Consider the following 18,562-nt stretch of genomic DNA (forward strand, 5'->3'; position numbering starts at 1 on the left):
TGTATGAACAAGGAAAGGTGGGTGGGAAGAGTACAGAAGAGGGGTCAGGATCCAGAGGCATCTTGGTGACCCGGAATTTTTTAGGAGGGCCGCGGTTGGAGCCATCTCCAAGCCGACTGACTGTTCCTGGAAAGGAAAGTCTTGCCTTTGCTGTGTGGGCTCCAGGGAGATTTGTTTATTTATTTATTTTTTTATTTATTTATTTATTTATTTTTTTTTGAGCATCCCTTTCTCTCTGTTGCTGTAGTGTATCCTTGATGCTGTTAAGGATGGTTTAACTTATCGGGGCCGAATCTTCGTGGAGATAATCACCCATCTAAAGTCTCACCAAGACTCTGTGATAATGGATCTATCTCGGGAAGTGGCCCAGATAGAGGTAATCCCAGAAAACAGGTAACCCAGGGGGAAAAAAAACCATGCAGTTTCTCTGCATTCCCCAGATCTATTGTGAACCCGTTTCTGACACTGCAAGAGGCATTGGCCACCAATCAGTTGAAAATATAAGGATGCTTGATCAGTATTCCCCAAGCACCTTCCAGGGTTTTCTTTCCTTTCTTTCTTTCTTTCTTTCTTTCTTTCTTTCTTTCTTTTCTTCTTCTTCTTCTTTTTTTTTTTTTTTTGTTTGTTTTTCAAGACAGGGTTTCTCTGTGTATCTTTGCACCTTTCCTGGATCTCGCTCTGTAGACCAGACTGGCCTCGAACTCATAGAGATCCACCTGCCTCTGCCTCCCGAGTGCTGGGACTAAAGGCATGCACCACCACTGCCTGGCACCTTCCAGGGTGCTCAGCCGAATCCCTAGTGGTCACAGACCCTGTGAACACAGGGCTTCAGCTTTGGAAACCTGCTTTCTAAGGAGGAATAAGGCTCATTCACAGCCTCATTCCTCAGGGCCTTGTAAGAGGATTTAAGGCATTGGGATTTCTTCCTAAAACCAGTGGAGACCCCCCTGAACAGGAGGAGCAGAGCAGCAGTTCTCAACTTGTGGGTCGTGACCCCCCTTGGGGGCCAAACAACCCTTTCACAGGGGTGGCCTAAAACCATCAGAAAACACAGATATATACAATAGGATTCATAAAAGTAGCAAAATTACAGTTATGAAGACGCAAAGGAATTAATTTTTATCATTGGGGGGTCACCACACATGAGGAACTGTATGAAAGAGTCACAGCATCAGGCCCGTTGAGAACCACTGGACTAGAGGACCAGGATGAGCAACCGATTGGAGGAGAGGTAGCTCAGCCAATAGAAACAAGGATAGAGTCTCAGCAGAGGAGAGTAGGAGGAGAGAAGAAAGGGTCCAGAGGCCCCTTGAAAAAAAAGACAAAGGTGAGGCTGACTCCTCTGAGCTTGTGGCCATTTTCTGCCTTGGGTGACAGCATGGTCAACAGTGTCAGCCACAGAGATGGGCCCCCTGAAGAAGGAAAGTGAAATGGGAGATGGCAAACCCTACCCCTGGTGTATGTTTGAGAGACGTACACATATCTCAGCCTGGGAGCTGCTAGCTGCAAAGGCCAGAGACAAGGACATCATGATTGAATCTGTGGTCCTAGGGACAATGGCCAGGAAGAGTAGTGGATGGAAAGGAGAGGAGAGCCGGGTATGGAGCCTAACGTGACATCATGGCCTGGACAGGAGGAGAGAAAAAGAGATCAGAGATCTTGAGTGTGCGTGTGTGTGTACATTTGCGCACACACGCACACGTGCCCACACATGTGTACACAAGTGCGCACATGTGTACACACATGCACACACACATGCACACACACACCACACTACCCTGCTCTTGGTGGCTGTCATCAAATCCCCCTCCCTTTTCCAGAAAGGCTGCCCCTTTCCACTTCTGCCTCAACTGCCAACTGTCCCCTAACTATGTCTATTTCCACCATGCCACCCACTTGCCTGGGTCCTCTGTCCTCCACAACAGCCGCTCATTTTTATTGCTAACATCTGCCCTATTTGATATGTGTTTGGACTCTACTTGTCCCAACTCAGAGCCAAGCCTAACCTCCTGCCCAGTTTCAGAGAGGGAAGCAATGACCCAGCTGGATGGGGTAGGCCAGGTGATGGGGATACTGAGGGCCGCTGCACTTGCATCAGCCAGTGCAAGATTTCAGTAATGATCTAGTTCATCCCCAAGTGGAGCACAGGACACGTTAGGGGAAAAACCAGGGTGCTTGTCCTCCTGTCCCTGCCTGTCAGGATAGACATGCTCATCCCTTACATACTGAGGATGTGTTTGTGTCTGTGGTTATTGTTTTAGAGACAGCAGTATCGCCAAAAGTATGGGCTGTGTGTCATCTTCCTTTCCTGTACCATGATGCCCAAATTTAAGGACCTGATCCAATTCGAGGTCAGCATGGGCCACTATGGAAACCAGATGGATCCAAACTACAAGCCTCTCGTGTCAACCACCCAGCACAGCCCGGTGATATATGATGGTAACAGTCAGAATCCAGCAAGTCAAGTAACCCGTGTGCGTGCTAGGCTCTTCCAAGGGAATCAGCTCCCAGAACATTCATAAACATCCCCAGTTGTTGTTTTTAGGCAGGGTCTCACTAGGTGGTACGAGATGGCCTTGATCTCATGGTCCCCCCTCCCTTGGGCGGCCATGTGCTAGAATCACAAGCACAAGCACCACATCTGGTCATTCACACACATTTCACACATAAGGACAACCAAGTTCAGGGTAGTAGTCCCTTGTCAGACATTGCATAGCCAGAGGGGGATGACCTCAAGAATAGAAAGCTGTCAGCCGGCGGTGGTGGCGCACGCCTTTAATCCCAGCACTCGGGAGGCAGAGGCAGGTGGATCTCTGTGAGTTGGAGGCCAGCCTGGGCTACAGAGTGAGTTCCAGGAAAGGTGCAAAGCTACACAGAGAAACCCTGTCTTGAAAAACCAAAACAAAACAAAACAAAAAAGCCATCAGCCATCCAATCATCTGTATTCATCTCTTCATCCATTACTCCATTTATTTCATTGTATTCATTTCTGTGTGTGCTGTGTGTGTATATGTATAAGCATGTGCATGCCCTTGCAGAGGCCAGAGGAGGATGTTGGATGTCCTGCTCTATCACCCTCTCTATCTCACTCTCTTTTGAGTTACTGAACCTGGAGTTAGGCTGGTGGCTAGCAATCCTCAGTAGCCTTCCTGTCTCCACAGGACTGGGGTTACAGCCCCACGTGTCCACAACCTGCTTTTCACATAGGCAATGATATCTGAATGTCAATGTTCATAGGTGTGTAGCAAGCTCTTACCCATGGAGCCGTCACTCCAGGCCCTGCCCCAACCTATTTAGACACTTAACATTCACCTATCCATTCCCCCTAGACACCCAACCCATTCATCTACCCACCCCCAACCCTCTACCCCCCACCCCCGACCAATGTGAATCAATTAGGCACCTGATCTTTCCAGTATAGCCCCTAGGCCAACAGCATCAAGCATGTTAGAAAGGTAGATTCCTGATCCCACTCCAGACCTACAAAAATCTATGCATAGAGCCAAGCAGACTGTTTGGGCCTGCAGGTGATGTGGATACATGTTCGAATTTGAGAGTCCCTGACATAGTCTCCCCTTCGTCAGCTTCACTATCTCATCGCCCATCAAAATGCTTTCCGTGCCCCCCCCCCCCCCGCTTTCCCACCTACTCTTTTAAATGCGAGCTTTGTTGAGATATAATTCCCATAACATGTAATTTGCCCTTTTGAAGCATACAATCCCATGGATTTTAGGATTTTCACAGTTATGCAACCACCACCACAATCCATTTTTGAATGCTTTCCTCTCTCCCCAAAGAAGCCCTAGGCCCATTTGCTCCCCTTGTCGCTCTCTCACCTCCACAGCTGTAGACAACCACCAATCTACATTAGGTTTCAATACATTTTCCTAGTCTGGCACTTCACACACATGGTATTATACAATATGTGCTCCTTTGTGACCAACTAGCTACTTCCACTTACCATGAAGTTCTGCTGCTTTTATATTGAAAAATATATGTGCAAAGTATCTAGACTGTGTACATATAGCTTGAAGAAGGAAAAAATGAGTTCTCACAAACTCATCATCCAGCTAATACATAGAAGGCTGCCGATGCCTTAAATGGTTCCTTTGAGAAATAACTATGATGGTGTCTCATAGGCTCATCAGCTTCTGGCTTTCTTTGTCATTTTTATCCTTTGCATATGGAACCCATGAGCAGCATGCACTTTTTCTGTTGTGTCTGAGAGGCCTCCATCTATCCATGTGCATCAATCTGCCTTACACCTTCAGCCCCACATGACTAGACTCTGGGGAGCTAGATCTTATTTTCTGACTACATCCCACTGTGTGATCAGACCACAAATTATGTAGTGTATATAGCTAAGCTGACTGGTATAATAATGTTGTTGTGAGCATTCTCATACATGTCTTCTGGTCACAAGGACAGGGGTTCCTCTAAATTATATACCTAGGGGTGGGAGAGAGTCTCACAGCGAAAGTGATTATACCCAATTACACTCTTAACAGCATGGGATGAGAATTCCTTTTGAGCTCTGTTCTCACCAGTACTCAATGTTGCCAGCCTTTTAATTGTTGCCATGCCATGGATATGAAAAACTATCTCACATGACCATGATGTGCTTTTTTTCTCATTATAAATGAAGGTTGAGCATCTGTGTATACACATCATTTTCCCTTATTCTGTCCATCCTTTTTTTCCAGTATATAATCATTTGGCTCTGTCTTTCTTTGATTCGTACATTAAATCTCTTTTCAGATCTGTGTATCATGTATTTATCATTCACCTTAAAATATTGAAGATTAGCCACCACTTCTGTTGTGTTGTTTGAGACAGGGTCTCTAGTAGCCCAGGCTAGCCTCAAACTCACTATGGAGCTGAGAATGACTTTGAATGTCTGATCTTCCTTGCTCTACTTCCCAAGTAGGATCACACTCATGTACCACCTTACCTGTTTGTATGTGGTGCTGATGACCAAATCTAAGGCTTCCTGAAGGCTAGGCTAGCACTCTACCAACTGAGCCACACCCCTCTCTACCAGCCAAGCCATACCCCCAGCCCCACATATCTTTCTTTAGGGAAAGGACTGTTGAAGTCTTTGGCCTGTCAAATTTCTATGACATTTATTTATATGTGTGCGCACACACACATGTGAGTGTGTGTGTGTGTATGTGGGTGTGCATGTGGAGATCAGATAACAACTTGTAGGAGTTGGTTCTCTCCTTCCACCCTGTGAGTGGGGATCATACTCAGGTTGTTGGCCTGGTGGAAAATGCCTTTATGAAAGATGTATTTTAGAGATCAGTTCCTTACGGGTTTTGTTATTGTTTGGGGGTATTTTTTTTTTTTTTTTTGATGGGGGATGACTTTGAACTCAAGATCTTCCTGCCTAAACCCAGTGCCAGGTTCTCCCTTTCACATTTCAGGGATTGAACTCAAATAATTAGTTAGGCTTGGTAGCAAAGTGTCCTTGCCCACTGATCCATCTCATTGGCCTTCACTTAATTTTTTTGTTGTTATTTTGTTTTTCAAGACAGGATTTCTCCATATAGCCCTGGCTGTCCTGGAACTTGCTCTGTAGACCAAGGTGGCCTTGAACTAAGATCTGTCTGCCTCTGCTTCCCAGGTGCTGGGATTAAAGGTGTGCACCACCACTGCCTGGCAACTTAATTTTTGTATGTAATGTGAGGAAGGGGCTGAAATTCTTTTTTTCTATATAGACAGCCAACTGAACACTACTTGCTAAGAAACATTTGATTTCTGCATTGAATTACCTTGGCACGTTACCTAAAGATCAATTAACCATGTATTGTAGTCTTTTTCTAAAATGTCTAATTTCCCCCCACCTCATCCCCCCCCTTTTTTTGAGACAGGGTTTGTCTGTGTAGCTTTGGAGCCTGTCCTGGAACTCGAGCTGTAGACCAGGCTGACCTTGAACTCACAGAGATCTACTGCCTGTGTCTGCCTCCTGAGTCCTAGGATTAAAGGCGTGAGCCACTACTGCCCTGCTTCATTATCTTTTGAAGTGCCAAGATTTTAAATTTGGATCAAATACAGTTTAATTTTTTTCCAGAGTGTGGTGGTTTAAAAGAAAATGGCCCCCAAATGAAGTCCCACTATTAAGAGGTGTGGCCTTGTTGGAGGAAGTGTGTCACTGTGGAGGCAGGCTTTGAGGTCTCATATATGCTCAAGCAAAACCCAGTGTCTCAGTTCACTTCCTGTTGCCTAAAAGATGTAAAACTCTCAGCTCCTTCTCCAACACCATGTCTGCCTGTGCACCACCATGTCCCATCATGACAATAATGGACTAAACCTCTGAAATTGTAAGCTACCCCAATTAAATGTTTCCCTTTATAAGAGTTGCCATGGTCATGGTGTCTCTTCACAGCAGTAGGAACCCTAAGACACATGGCGCCCTATCTTATGGACTCAGCCTTACTTAAGGATATGAAATCTTTCTTCCTATTTTTTTTTCTTCAAAACATTGTAAGTTTGGTTCTTGCATTTAGTTCTGTGATTCCTTTTGAACCAGCCTGCATGTATATTTTGTATTGTTCACACACCATTTATTAAAAGTACTCTCCTTTCCCTGACAGGCTGTCCTTAACTTCTATGATAACGTACTCTCCTGTGCCTTACTTTCTCCTTGGGGCTTCCATGTACCAGTTTCGTGATTTCCCCTTGGTTCTCTTCTAGCTATCACTTTCTCCCTGATCCTTTCATGATTCTGTCTTTCCATCTCATGCTGGTCACTTGAGAAATTCTTGTCCTCAGTTCTAAGTCCCTCACTCAATTGTCTGCAAGGTCTAACTGTCACCCTGGGACTTCCCCTGTTGCCTTCCCTGGGTGTTTTTGTTTTCTCCTGGGCTGTGTGCCGAGTTCTAGCGGCTCACGTTTCTTCCCCTGAGTTCTGCTTTCCTTTAGGGAGTGTATTTTGCTGGCACTTTGCAAGTCCCCTTCCCATCCAGCCTGGCTTCCTGTTGTGGGCCTCACTTTCCACTAGCCACAGGGGCCTTCTGCTGTCTTCCCTCTGCGGGCGCTTCTGTGAAAGCCAGGGTTGCTTTTGGGTGTCCCTGTGTGTATTTTGACTCTGCAGATTATCTCTGTCTCCCTGTTTGCTGGAAACCGACTTGTTTTCCTTCTTGTTGCCTTTGGAAGCTCTCCAAGAACGGAAGAAGAAAGTTGCCATCTCGGATCCCAGGCTCCCACTCAGAACCTCAGTCAGGGATCTCTTTGTATTTATTTTTTATGTAGCCCATTCATTCGGTATCTGAGTCTGAAACTGGTGTCTTCTAGCAATCCCAGAAAATTTTAAGATGTTTCTCTTTGTGAATTGTGTTAATATTCTGTCGTCGTCCCCCCCCCCCCCCCCCCCGTGGAATCCTGCCCCTTGGCGCTGCCCTGCGCCCTGTGTGTAAAGGGAAAAACTCCGGCCCTTCTTCTCTCTCTTCTGCTTTCCTCCCACGAAGTACACACCCCTTGCCCTTCCCTCACTTTCTCTCTCCCCTCCCCCACCAAATAAAACTCCCCACTGAGCGCTGTCTGCATGGCATCTAAGTCTCTCACCAGCCATGGGGCACTTTGGCCCTACCCGCCAGGACCTCCTGCTTACAATATCATAACAAATTGTCCCTTCTAATTTGCTCTTCTGTTTCCTTCTGGAAGTACTCTGTCCTTACACACTGCCTCATTCTACACCCACCCCACACCCTATTTTTAAATCTCTTGTTCATATTTTTCATATTGGGATCTCTCCAGGCTACATCTAGAAACATCTAGATCCTTTCACAGAGGCCTTAGGGTAACCATTCTGGTTTATATGGCTTGACAGTGCTCACCCCCGCCACACACACACACACACACACACACACACACACACGATCCCTCTCCGTGGCACTTTCTACCTCTCTGCACACACTGGATTGTACACACTGCTTCTGTCCTTTTTGTGCTCACTATTTTCCCTTTGTGTGTGTGAGACAAACGATGAATTATATTTTCACAATAAATGTAGTTTTTGCCATGAAATACATTTCATAGCCAGTGTAAGTTCAAACCCAACCACAGCCCCTGGGACTGAAAAACAGCTGGTGGCTTCCCCCACCATGACGCTCACCAGGGCATCACCATTTTTCAGTTTCTTAAGTAAAGGTTTGATTGAAGGATAACATATTCATGGGAAAAAAAAAAACCACACAAGCCAAAGCATGAGTTCAGTGACTAACCCTGCTGCAAATACACCAAATAATAACACTCGGACCATGAAGTAGAATTCTCACCCCCTAGGGGTCTGTGCCTCTTACCCCCACCCACCAAGGGCAATGACACGCCTAACCTTCATCTCATGATATGTATTAAAGAACACATCTATGCATTCTTTTTTATCTCTGCCTTCTTCATTCATCGGTTTGTAGAATGTGTTCACAGACCAACATATGCTTGAATATGGTTGTAGCTTATGCTCATTCCATGTCCTTAGTATTCCATTGTGTGAATATAGTCAGCCATGTGTTATCATGGACAACACAGGTTTAACCAACCAGGCATCAAAAACACTAAAACAAGCCAGGTATGGGAGCGCATGCCTTTACTCCCAGCACCCTAGAGGCAGAGTCAGGTGAATCGCTAGTTTGAGGCCAGCCTGGTCTGCATAGAGAGTTCCAGGACAGCCAGGGCTATGTAGAGAGATCCTGTCTCCAGATAAATAAACAAACAAACAAACAAATAAGAAAAAACTAGCAATATTATACACAAGAAGTATACCCAAAACATAAAGAAATTGAAAAATACTAAAACAGGAGCTGGAGATGGTTCAGCATTTAAGAGGGCTTGCTGTGCAAGCATGTGGGTTGGAATTAATAGTATAGTTCCCATATAAGAAGCCTGTAACCACATTACTAAATTGGGTTGGGAACAGGAGGATCATTGGGCCTTGTCTCACTGGGACAGGTTGGATCACTGAGCCAAATAAACTGAGCTCCAGGGGGCTGGAGAGAGAGCTCAGTGGTTAAGAGCATTGGATGTTCTTCCAGACGACCAGGGTTAGGTCACAACCATCTGTAACTTCGATTTCAGGGGATTGGATGCTCTCTTCTGGCCTCTGGAGGAATCAGACACACATATGATACAAAGACAAACACCCACACAGACATAATAAAATAATTATAAGTAATTTGGCACTTATATTTAACATTTCTCCTCTGAACTCCCCATACTGTGCACAAGCATCACACTCATTCATGCATTACATAGATCACACTTGCCCCACCCCACACACGTATGCACATGTACTCACATTCCAATCAACAAACCTGCATCTGTGCCGAACGTGCTGATTTTCCTTCTTGTCAATGCCCCCGAAAGAATACAATAAAGGAGGCTGGAGAGATGGCTTAGTGGTTAAGAGCACTGGCTGCCCTTCCAGATGACCCGGGTTCAATTCCCAGCACCCACATAGCTGCTCACAACTGTCTATAACTCCAGTTCCAGTGGATCTGACACCCTCACACCAATGCACATAAAATAAAATTAATTATTAAAGAATTAAAAGAAAGAATACAGCATAGCAGACTAAGCTATTTGCATAGACTCTGCCTTGCTTGAGATAATAATAAATACTGTAGAGATTATGTAGGTATAGGGGACATGTGGGTAGATTCTATGCAAATGCTACATGTTTTTGTTTGTTTGTTTGTTTGGTTTTTTGAGACAGGGTTTCCCTGGGTAGCTTTGTGCCTTTCCTGGAACTCACTTGGTAGCCCAGGCTGGCCTCGCACTCACAAAGATCCGCCTGTCTCTGCCTCCCAAGTGCTGGGATTAAAGGCGTGCGCCACCAATGCCTGGCCTTGCTACAGGTTTTGTGTAAGGGACTAGGTCATCTGTGGATTTTGGTGACAGGGAGTCCTCAGAACCAGTTCCTCAATAGTCCCAAGAGATGGATGGCTACCCTGCGTTGTGTATGCCTTCTATTGTGGAGCGCTCTTTAGCCCTTTCCAGCTTCGGGCCATTCCAGCTGGAGCTGCTACCATCCCTCTTAGCAACGCTGCATTTGTCTCCCTGTGGGGTATTTACAGCTGAAATTGCTGGGTTAGGAATGTGGGTGCTGTTTCCAAACTGCCAATTTTCTCTCCACGTTGTGGGAATTCTTTGAGGTCTGGCGCAGATTTCATTCTCGGGGAGATCTGCCTGACCCTTATTCCAGGGGCCCGGGCCACTGCTGAGGGACCACTTCTCAATTGCTTGCTTGGCAGCCTTCAGACTTCGCCAGCAGCATGCTTCAGAACGCTGCGCTGCGCTCTAGGTCGTGGGGAAGGTTTTCTTCCCCTCCATCTAGAGCCACAGTGGAGACAGGCCAGTGTCCTCGCTGTCACATTCCGGGTGCTAGGCCATCTTGTATTCACCCTGGCCCCGAGAGCAGAGGTTTGGGGGTCCCCACTTTTCATTCTAGGTCTGCTGTTACCTTGTCCAAGAAACTGGGTGACTTAAAACATCAACTCTGGGGTGACAAGATGTCTCGGTGGGCAAAAAGTGGTCAATCCCCAGAACTTATGTGGTGAGAGGAGAGAGCTGACTCCTGAAGTTGCCCTCTGACCTCCACACACACTCTGTGGCATGTGCATGCCCACACTCACATACACAAATCATGCATACACGTGTAATGAAACTCAAAATAAGATGATAGGAGGGCAGAAGTTGGAAGTGAGGGGGTCAAGATGGATTCCCTGAGAGAGTGCTGAGGGCAAACCTTGGTATTCTTCATCTAGCAGACCAACCTTTCCATTCTTGACTTTTAGCTTCCCTCGGCTCCCTGTGGTGCTGGGTCTTCACATGGACACCATCTTTCTGTCTCCCTGTCATATTAGCTTAAGGGGACATCCTACTCCACAATGAATGACTTTGTCTAGACTAATTACATCACCAGTGACTCCATTTCCAAGTTAGATGGTTTATTGAGGCAGCAAGGTTTGGACCTCAACGTATCTTTCAGGAGTCACAGGACATGGGGTGTCCTTTAGACTGCCCATATTGGGTTGTGCCCAGCCTTCTGTCCTACTCTGGGCCTGAACTTACCAAAAAAGCAGCACAACTTTTTCAAGATTTGAGCACTAACCTCCCGGGTTCTCTGCTGCTTAGACATTTGGGGCATTGGTGGTTTTGTTCCTTTGAGGCTGACACAGAAGGTATCCTGTAGGGGAGATGGCTCTCACTGCTCTTCCCGAGGACCTGAGTTCAGTTCCCAGCACCCACATCAGCACCCACCTGCTTTTCCTACCTGTAAACCAGAGGCTTTGAAAAGCCACATGACACACAGAACACAATATATCCCCAATAGAAACCAACTGTGTTCACCAAGTACTCATTCTGGGCTCGGGCTGGAGGGCCTACTTGGCATGGTTAGCAGATCCTTGAGAACCAAAGTGGCCCAGGAGCAATCCTTTAGGAGGATACCGTGATTAGGTCCTTCTGGGTATGGTCCCTCAGATGTCCACCCCCATGTCTCTGTGTCTCAGGGACTATCTACCATTATGTGCCCTGGTACAACACGAAGCCTGTGGTGACGGTGACCTCCCACTGGGAGGATGTCAGCTTCCGGATGAACTGCCTCAACCTCCTCCACATCACCCGGGATCACCTGGTGAGTGTGCAGGAGGGAGCTGGGGTGGATGGGAGGCTTGGGAACATACACCACGGTACCAGGAAACCAGTCACACCTTGCACTTGTCCACACCACAATATCGGGACCCCATATCATTGAGAACTGTGCCAGATACAGCACTGGGCACTAAGGACACAAAGATGAATGAACACATACTTGTCCTCACTGGCTGACGAAGTCAAGGATGTACAGTTACTGTGCAGTGCAGCTAGGGTTGCCATGGAAATACAGGTGCCAAGAGACTTAAGATCAGAGAGGTGGAGATGGGAAGAGAGAGAGAGCAGTCAGGAGGTGACAGGGCAGCAGGGTTCGAAAAATTCATAAGGCAGTTTTGGGGGATGGAAGCACAAAAGGAATTTATGTGTAAAGTCACGGTGATGTGCCAGTTTTTTAAGCCATGAAAGGAACTAGGGCCATAAAGGTAACATGGGAACCAGAGAGGCTGGGAAGGGTCACATCACAGAGTCTTGAGTTCTTGTCAAGCAGCATAGGTCTCAGAAGATGTTTATACATAGCATCTCTACTCCAGTCACGACTTTCTCACGTCTTCAGATGGGCTTCTGCACGTCTCCATCCCCTGCCACCCATTTTTTCTCTGCTGGGTACAGGAAGTAGGAAAAAAGGGTGTCCTAGCTTAGCTGGGCATGTGGCAGTTTGAAATGAACACCACCAGGTTACTCCTTAACGGTCTCCAGGGCCCATCAGTCCTTCAGCCTCTCCCAGGAGGGCTCCATGCTGAGGCTAGTTCTCTCCCTTGCTCTCAATGGACAGAAAGCCAACCTGGACACCCTCAAGTCCATACGGAACCCGAAGGACCCAGCTCTGCTCCGACAGTGGGAGAAGCTGCTAAGGGAGCTGATAGAGGACTGTCGGTAGGAACGGAGGACCTGGGCTGGGGGTGGGCTTCCAATGAGCTAGGCAAGGGTCAAAAGAGAAACCGGAAGCTCCGAGTAGCACCCGATGGACCCCTACCCGCGAAGGAACACCGCTCCGACCTCCCCCAGCTTCAGCCTGCACAAAGCTGCTTTTTCCTGCCCATGTAGAACAGCCCTGAACTCCAGTCCAGCACAGGCTTTGTTGCCCCGTGTCCACACTCAGTGCCTGCAGCACATGGGCAGATCTGCGTCGCCTACATCAGCCCACACTATTCTCTCCCCACATCTCTCATCATTGCTTACCCCATCCAGAATGCCTGTTTTAAGCTCATGGGGAAGCTTCCCCCTTGCCCGCCCCACCAGATTTTGGCTAGCCTCTTCCATGGAAAACATGTACCCATAAGAGGTCTTCAGGAACCAACCTAGCACACTGCAGGACTTCAAGGATGGAAGGGGCTGAGTGAGAGCCTGCGTCGGGCCCACAGCAAGCCAGCTTCCTAGGGAGAGCTGGGCAGGTCTCTCCATGTCAGGCCAGCCGTGGGTAGAGTCGAGTCTCCAGGCTAGAAAGGGAACATTGGCCTGCAGTAGGACCAGAAATAGACATACCCTTCCTATTAACTTGTCCTGGCCACAGGCGCCCTCTGCCTTGCATGACTGCTCAGCCCAAAGCTAACACCTTGGACAAGAATAAATGGCAGCTTCGCAACTGTCTTCTGCACCAACTAGCGCAAAGGGCCTCAGAGGCCAAGCCAAGGAAGATGGTGGTCACAGCAGAGGACTGGTTGCGTCGTCTCAATGCTGTGATCTCCGAGGTGGGCACTGGACACACTGGCTGGACAGTGAGGCCTGGAGCTGGCCAGATGGTCCTGATACTCTCCCACCTTCGCAGCCCCAGGAGAGCCTTCCTGATGTGATGATCTGGCTGATGTCTAAGCAGCAGCGAGTGGCCTATGCTCGGGTACCTGCCCATACTGTCCTGTTCTCCCCAACAGGACCCCTGAGCTCCGGCAAGTTCTGTGGGAAGATTCAGAACCTCTTTTTACAGGTGGGGAAGGAGGAGCATCTTTTGGGAGTGATGGGGTTCCCAAATTCCCAGAGGGAACCCCTGGGGTTGCATGAAAGTCCCATGGGACCTCCTTGAAGGCATGGCCCATGTGCTGTTTCCCTGGCCCTGAGTTAAGTAGAACAGAGCTCAAAGTCCCCAGAGGAAGGCAGGAGGCCTGCACTCCTCAGCATGTGAGCTGCTGCCAAGCCCATATCTGTGGTAAACGCTCCTCAAATCCTCCACATCCTCCATCACTCCCATGCCTACCACGTGGTCTAATACCTTTTTGTCTCTCCTGTGAACCACAATTGGATAACTTCCAGAATATTCAGTGACTGTAAGATTTGGTACTAGCTCCTCAGATCAGACGTAAGCTATAACATAAGACTGACTGAACCCCCAATGATGGCCTTCTCTCTTAGAGAGAAGGAGGGTCCTCATAGCCCCTTCATGGCTCCCATCACTACTCAGGGAAGATGCAGCTTCCCTGCCCTGCCCTAGCCACTCTGGGCCTCCCTGGTCCCAAATACACCTGCACCCTTCTTCCTGTCTTCGTCCAGTGCCTGACTGCATCCCGGGCTCCGTATGTTACTCACTCCCGTGCTTGGTGATGACACCCTCATGTTGGGTATGAGGACTGAGGTGCTTAGCAAAGTGCTGGTGCCCAGTGATCAAGCAGCAGGCCGTGATTAGTTAGCTGGTATCACCAAAACCACCATTCTTCCCTTCCTTTGGCTCCCTAGACAGCCTCGCCTGCCTTCTGTACTGCTCCTCTCTTCTATTTGCCTGTTGTCACCCTCTGTGAACAACAGGGCTGAACTCAGTCACTTCTCAGCGCTGGTGATCAGCCCAGAGCTTTATACTACTGTAGACTCTCTGACTCCAGCACACAGTTTGATGTGAGGGCCCTGCTCCCACAACTCAGGCAAAAGGGGTGGATGTGACCCATTCTGGCAGTGTGTGTCCCTCCCTCCCCCTCTCCCTCACCTATCCCCCTGTCCCCCTCGGGAGTGGTACCCCCCATGGCACACCCACGGGACTGATCTGCCTCTGGCTCAGTACCCAGAAGGTGAAGGAGAGAACACACTCCCAGCTCACCTCCGGGTCTGCATGTGGCTTGGCAATGTCGTACACAGCAAGAATCTGAAGCTGCTCCAACAAGGCAACATGGTGGTGTACGCAGAGACGGTGAGTGGGCACGCAGGCACGCACAGCATTTGGAGGGTGTGGTGGGTCAGCCAGGTCAGGACCAAGCCAGGGAAGTCAGGCATGTGCAGTTCAGGAAGAGAAAGTGAAGAGACAATAGTTCAGACCCAAAGGCAGACTGACCACATCTGACAACTCTGAGATACAGCAGCGAGGAAAGCCATTGAGGACGGTGCTAGCCTAGCAGCCCTGCTCGCGAGCCACACGCAGGTGCCGGTCCCTGGTCACACTGTTCTGGTGGCAGTTTATAGAGAGCTTCCTTCAAGCTTGCTCAAGGCCTGTGAATAGATCAGGGAAGTAAGGTTTGAGTGTCGGGCTATTATGTGACCCTTTCTGGGGAGATGAGCAAATGACTACCCACCTCACATAGGCAACCCATGACAGAGCAAAGAAATTTTCCATCCAGCTTGGGGAACCAATGAGTTTAACTGGGGTTACTTACAGAAGCATGAGCAATGTGTGGGTGTTTACCCCACTGGAGAAATCTTCCTCCCAGCAATGTTAACTGCTTATATATTGGGGAGGAGAGGAGCCCATGAGCCTTATAAGCTGCTCGTGTTCTCTAAAGAAGGAACGGGTGGCCCCATCTTGCAAAGACCTCCTATGGGTAGTCACCGCTGACCTGATTTCAGGACAGCAATGGCCGTGTCAAGTCTGAAAGACAGAATTCCACAACACAGGCCTTTTAAGTTACAGAATTGTCATTTTTTTTTTTTTTTTTTTGTAATTGGTTGACGTGTGTGTAATCTCAGCATTTGGGAGGCTTAAGCAGAAGTGCTGAGAATCCAAGGCTGACCTGGACCCCGTAAAGAGTACCAGGCTAATCAGAGCTATTTCAAAAAAGAAAAAAAAATATGCATTTATAACATTGCTGTGTTTTAAGTTGCGTGTGTTGATAATATACCATAATACAGTCAGCTCCCCACTCAATGATCTCTCTCTCCATTCATGTACTGAGCCAACTGTGGCTTGAAAATGCACTTAAGTCCGTGATGGCTGCGTCTATACCAAACACGTACATACCTTTTTCCTTGTCACTATGACCTCAGCAATACACTAGCAGAGCGTTGACACGGCAATGACATTGTATTAGGTTTCATGTCATCTATAGATGATTTAAGGTATCTGTTATACACAGATGCCTGGCCATTTTACAGTGGAAGGGGCTAGAGAGTGGACTGTGGTACCCAGGGACACTCTGGAACCAATTCCCTGAGGTTAGTCAAGGGACGGCTGTGTCTAACCAGCCCTGCATAAGGCAGGGACAGAAACGATGGAGGGACTTACAGGAGAAATAAGACATGGAAGTAGCCCAGAAGGTACATGTGTAGCAAGACTGATTTCTCAGGTCTACTAGGGAGTAGGCAGGACATATCAAAGATACATGCTTTATCCTGGGCATCACCCTGCTCTTCGGCTAGCTGGGCAATGCCAGGTAGTGCTGATTGCCGAGCCTCTGTCTCCTAGGTACCGTTGGGATGTGGCCCTGTCTTGCTTGGCTAATATATTCCTAAAGGTTGGGAAACAGGAGTCTCAGTCCCCCCAGTACCAGGTGGTGGGTGGAGGAGGTATGGGCACTGACTGGGACTCCCCTCCCCCAGTATGAAAATCAGGCCAAGTACAAAGATCAGTGGGGAGAGCAAGGACTGTACTACTGCCCCACCTTCTCAGATGTCATGGGACGCAAGGCCGTCCCCAAGTCAGATTTCAAGGCTCCCGTGGGATGGCATTGGCAGGGTGACTGGATTGTGGAGCCTCAGAGGAGGTAAGGAAGATGCCGGCCCTGACCTGGCATCTGGGATGTCCTACTGTGTGACCCCCTCTCACCTGGGAGGGCTTGTGGGAACTTAAGGAGGTGGGCTCCAAAGCCAGTGAGCTAGTTCCTATCAGTGGGAATACATAAGACCAATAGCCCTGCCCGACAGCTGTCTGCATGCCAGGCTCTGCCTAGCTGAAGGGAGGTGGGATGTCCCATAAGGGTGCTTGGGCAGCAAAGGATGACCCGTGGGAGTTCAGACAGCTCTGAGAACTTGGGGCCTCACCGCTGCCCAGACTCCTCCTGGACACAGACATCAACAAGAGCCAGGTGCTGGAAGAGGTGTATGAGAACCAGAGCCGCAGAGCCACGGGCGCTTGGGTGCCTGCAGCTATCCCCAACACAGACGTGGTAAGTGTCTCCATCCTGCCGCAGGGTACGGGGGCATGGGGGAGAGGCAAGGACCAGATTGGGGGGGAAAGGACTCAGAAGTTGGGGTGTCCCAGCAGTAAGAGCTGTCTGAGCTCTGTTCCATGCATGCTGTGGGAACCCAGATAAGTATTTCAGCCCTGAGGTTCTTCTAGCACCCATGAAGGGGCTGTACCCAAGGACAACAAACTGCAGCCCTTAAACTGGATGTCAGAAAGAGTTAGACACTGTGTAGCCTGTAGTCCGGCTGCTTGGGGAGACAGGGCAGAAGGATCACTTGAACCCAGGAGTTGGAATTTGAACCTGAGTCCTATCCCCAGTTCTCACATAAAAAGCTACACACGGTGCTATGTACTTAGAGTCCCAGGGGCAGAAACAAGTAGGCTGGTATTTGTTTGTTGGCTCTTTTGGGGGGCCCACCACCCAGCTCCCAAATAAATCACACACGGAGGCTTAGTCTTAATTATGAACACCCAGTCTTAGCTTGGCTTCTTTCTTGCCAGCTTTCCTTACCTAATTCCATCTACCTTTTGTCTCTGGGCTTTTCCTGTTCTCTTACTTCTGTTACTCTGTGGCTTACTGTATGTGTAGATGGGTGGCTGGCCCCTGGAGTCCGCCTCCTCCTCTGGCTGCTAGATCCTTTTTCTTCTCCCTCCCCCCAGATTTCTCCCTCTATATCATCTCTCTGCCTGCCAGCCCCGCCTATCCTTTCTCCTGCCTCACTTTTGGCCATTCAGCTCTTTATCAGACCATCAGGTGTTTTAGACAGGCACAATAACACAGCTTCACAGAGTTAAACAAATGCCACATAAACAAAAGTAACACACCTTACAATAATGTTCTACTACAGTAGGCCCTGCCCCTGGTGCTCGTTGTTCAGACAGCCTAACTTAACAGGTAATCCCAGATCTCAGTAAGAGACGCTGTCTCAAAAACTAAGACCAATGGGCTCCTGAGCAATGAGACTGACTCCCAACTTCCAAATGCATGAGTGTGTGTACACACACGTACACACACACACACACACACACACACAGTCCTGACAAAAACATTCTGTCTTCTCTATCCATGGCTCTTTAGGAAAATATGGTGCTAAGATACATGAAGCAGCCTTTGAATTTTGTTTCATTTTAATGGAGTTAGCCCAGAGGCTGCTGGCTACCTAGTAGACCCATGCAAGTCTAACGTGTCCCCAGTGCAACAAGGAGGGAACTGTTCACCTCTAAATAGATGAGCCAGGGTGGCAGCAAAAGTAGTAAGGTTTTCTAGCCTAGAGGGTGGCTGGAAGTTCAAAGATGGGAGCATATGTGTGGAAACAGGCAAAGGCAAGCTTCGTCTACCTTACATGACCCTCCCTCACCCTCACCATCCATAACAGAATGGACAGCCCGTGGAAGCCCTGGAGAATGTGAAGTGTCCCCAAGGATGGCACTTTAAGAACAACTGGATTGTGGAGCTCAACCATGCAGTGGACAGTGAAGGTCAGTCCTCTGGTCAAGTCTGAGGGCATGAAGGCCTGGGACCCTGAAGCATTCGAATCTGGTGTTCTAGCAGCCTGTGAGTGGCCAAGCTCTCGGGGAAGGATGTGTCTAGAT

General features: G+C 48.4%; 1 protein-coding gene across 1 annotated transcript in view; it reads left to right on the forward strand.

Annotated features, from left to right (window-relative positions):
• Fer1l5 (fer-1 like family member 5) overlaps positions 1-18,562 on the forward strand; it is a 51,824-nt gene that overhangs the window by 19,073 nt on the left and 14,189 nt on the right. The window contains exons 18-27 of the mRNA XM_036167149.1: positions 248-376; positions 2,262-2,439; positions 11,511-11,635; positions 12,428-12,528; positions 13,166-13,343; positions 13,421-13,576; positions 14,636-14,764; positions 16,384-16,547; positions 16,835-16,949; positions 18,346-18,448. Coding sequence (XP_036023042.1) covers positions 248-376; positions 2,262-2,439; positions 11,511-11,635; positions 12,428-12,528; positions 13,166-13,343; positions 13,421-13,576; positions 14,636-14,764; positions 16,384-16,547; positions 16,835-16,949; positions 18,346-18,448 — 1,378 coding nt within the window. The remainder of the gene's footprint in view (positions 1-247; positions 377-2,261; positions 2,440-11,510; positions 11,636-12,427; positions 12,529-13,165; positions 13,344-13,420; positions 13,577-14,635; positions 14,765-16,383; positions 16,548-16,834; positions 16,950-18,345; positions 18,449-18,562) is intronic.

This window comes from Onychomys torridus, chromosome 18 (assembly GCF_903995425.1).
Source record: "Onychomys torridus chromosome 18, mOncTor1.1, whole genome shotgun sequence".
Lineage (NCBI taxonomy): Eukaryota > Metazoa > Chordata > Mammalia > Rodentia > Cricetidae > Onychomys > Onychomys torridus.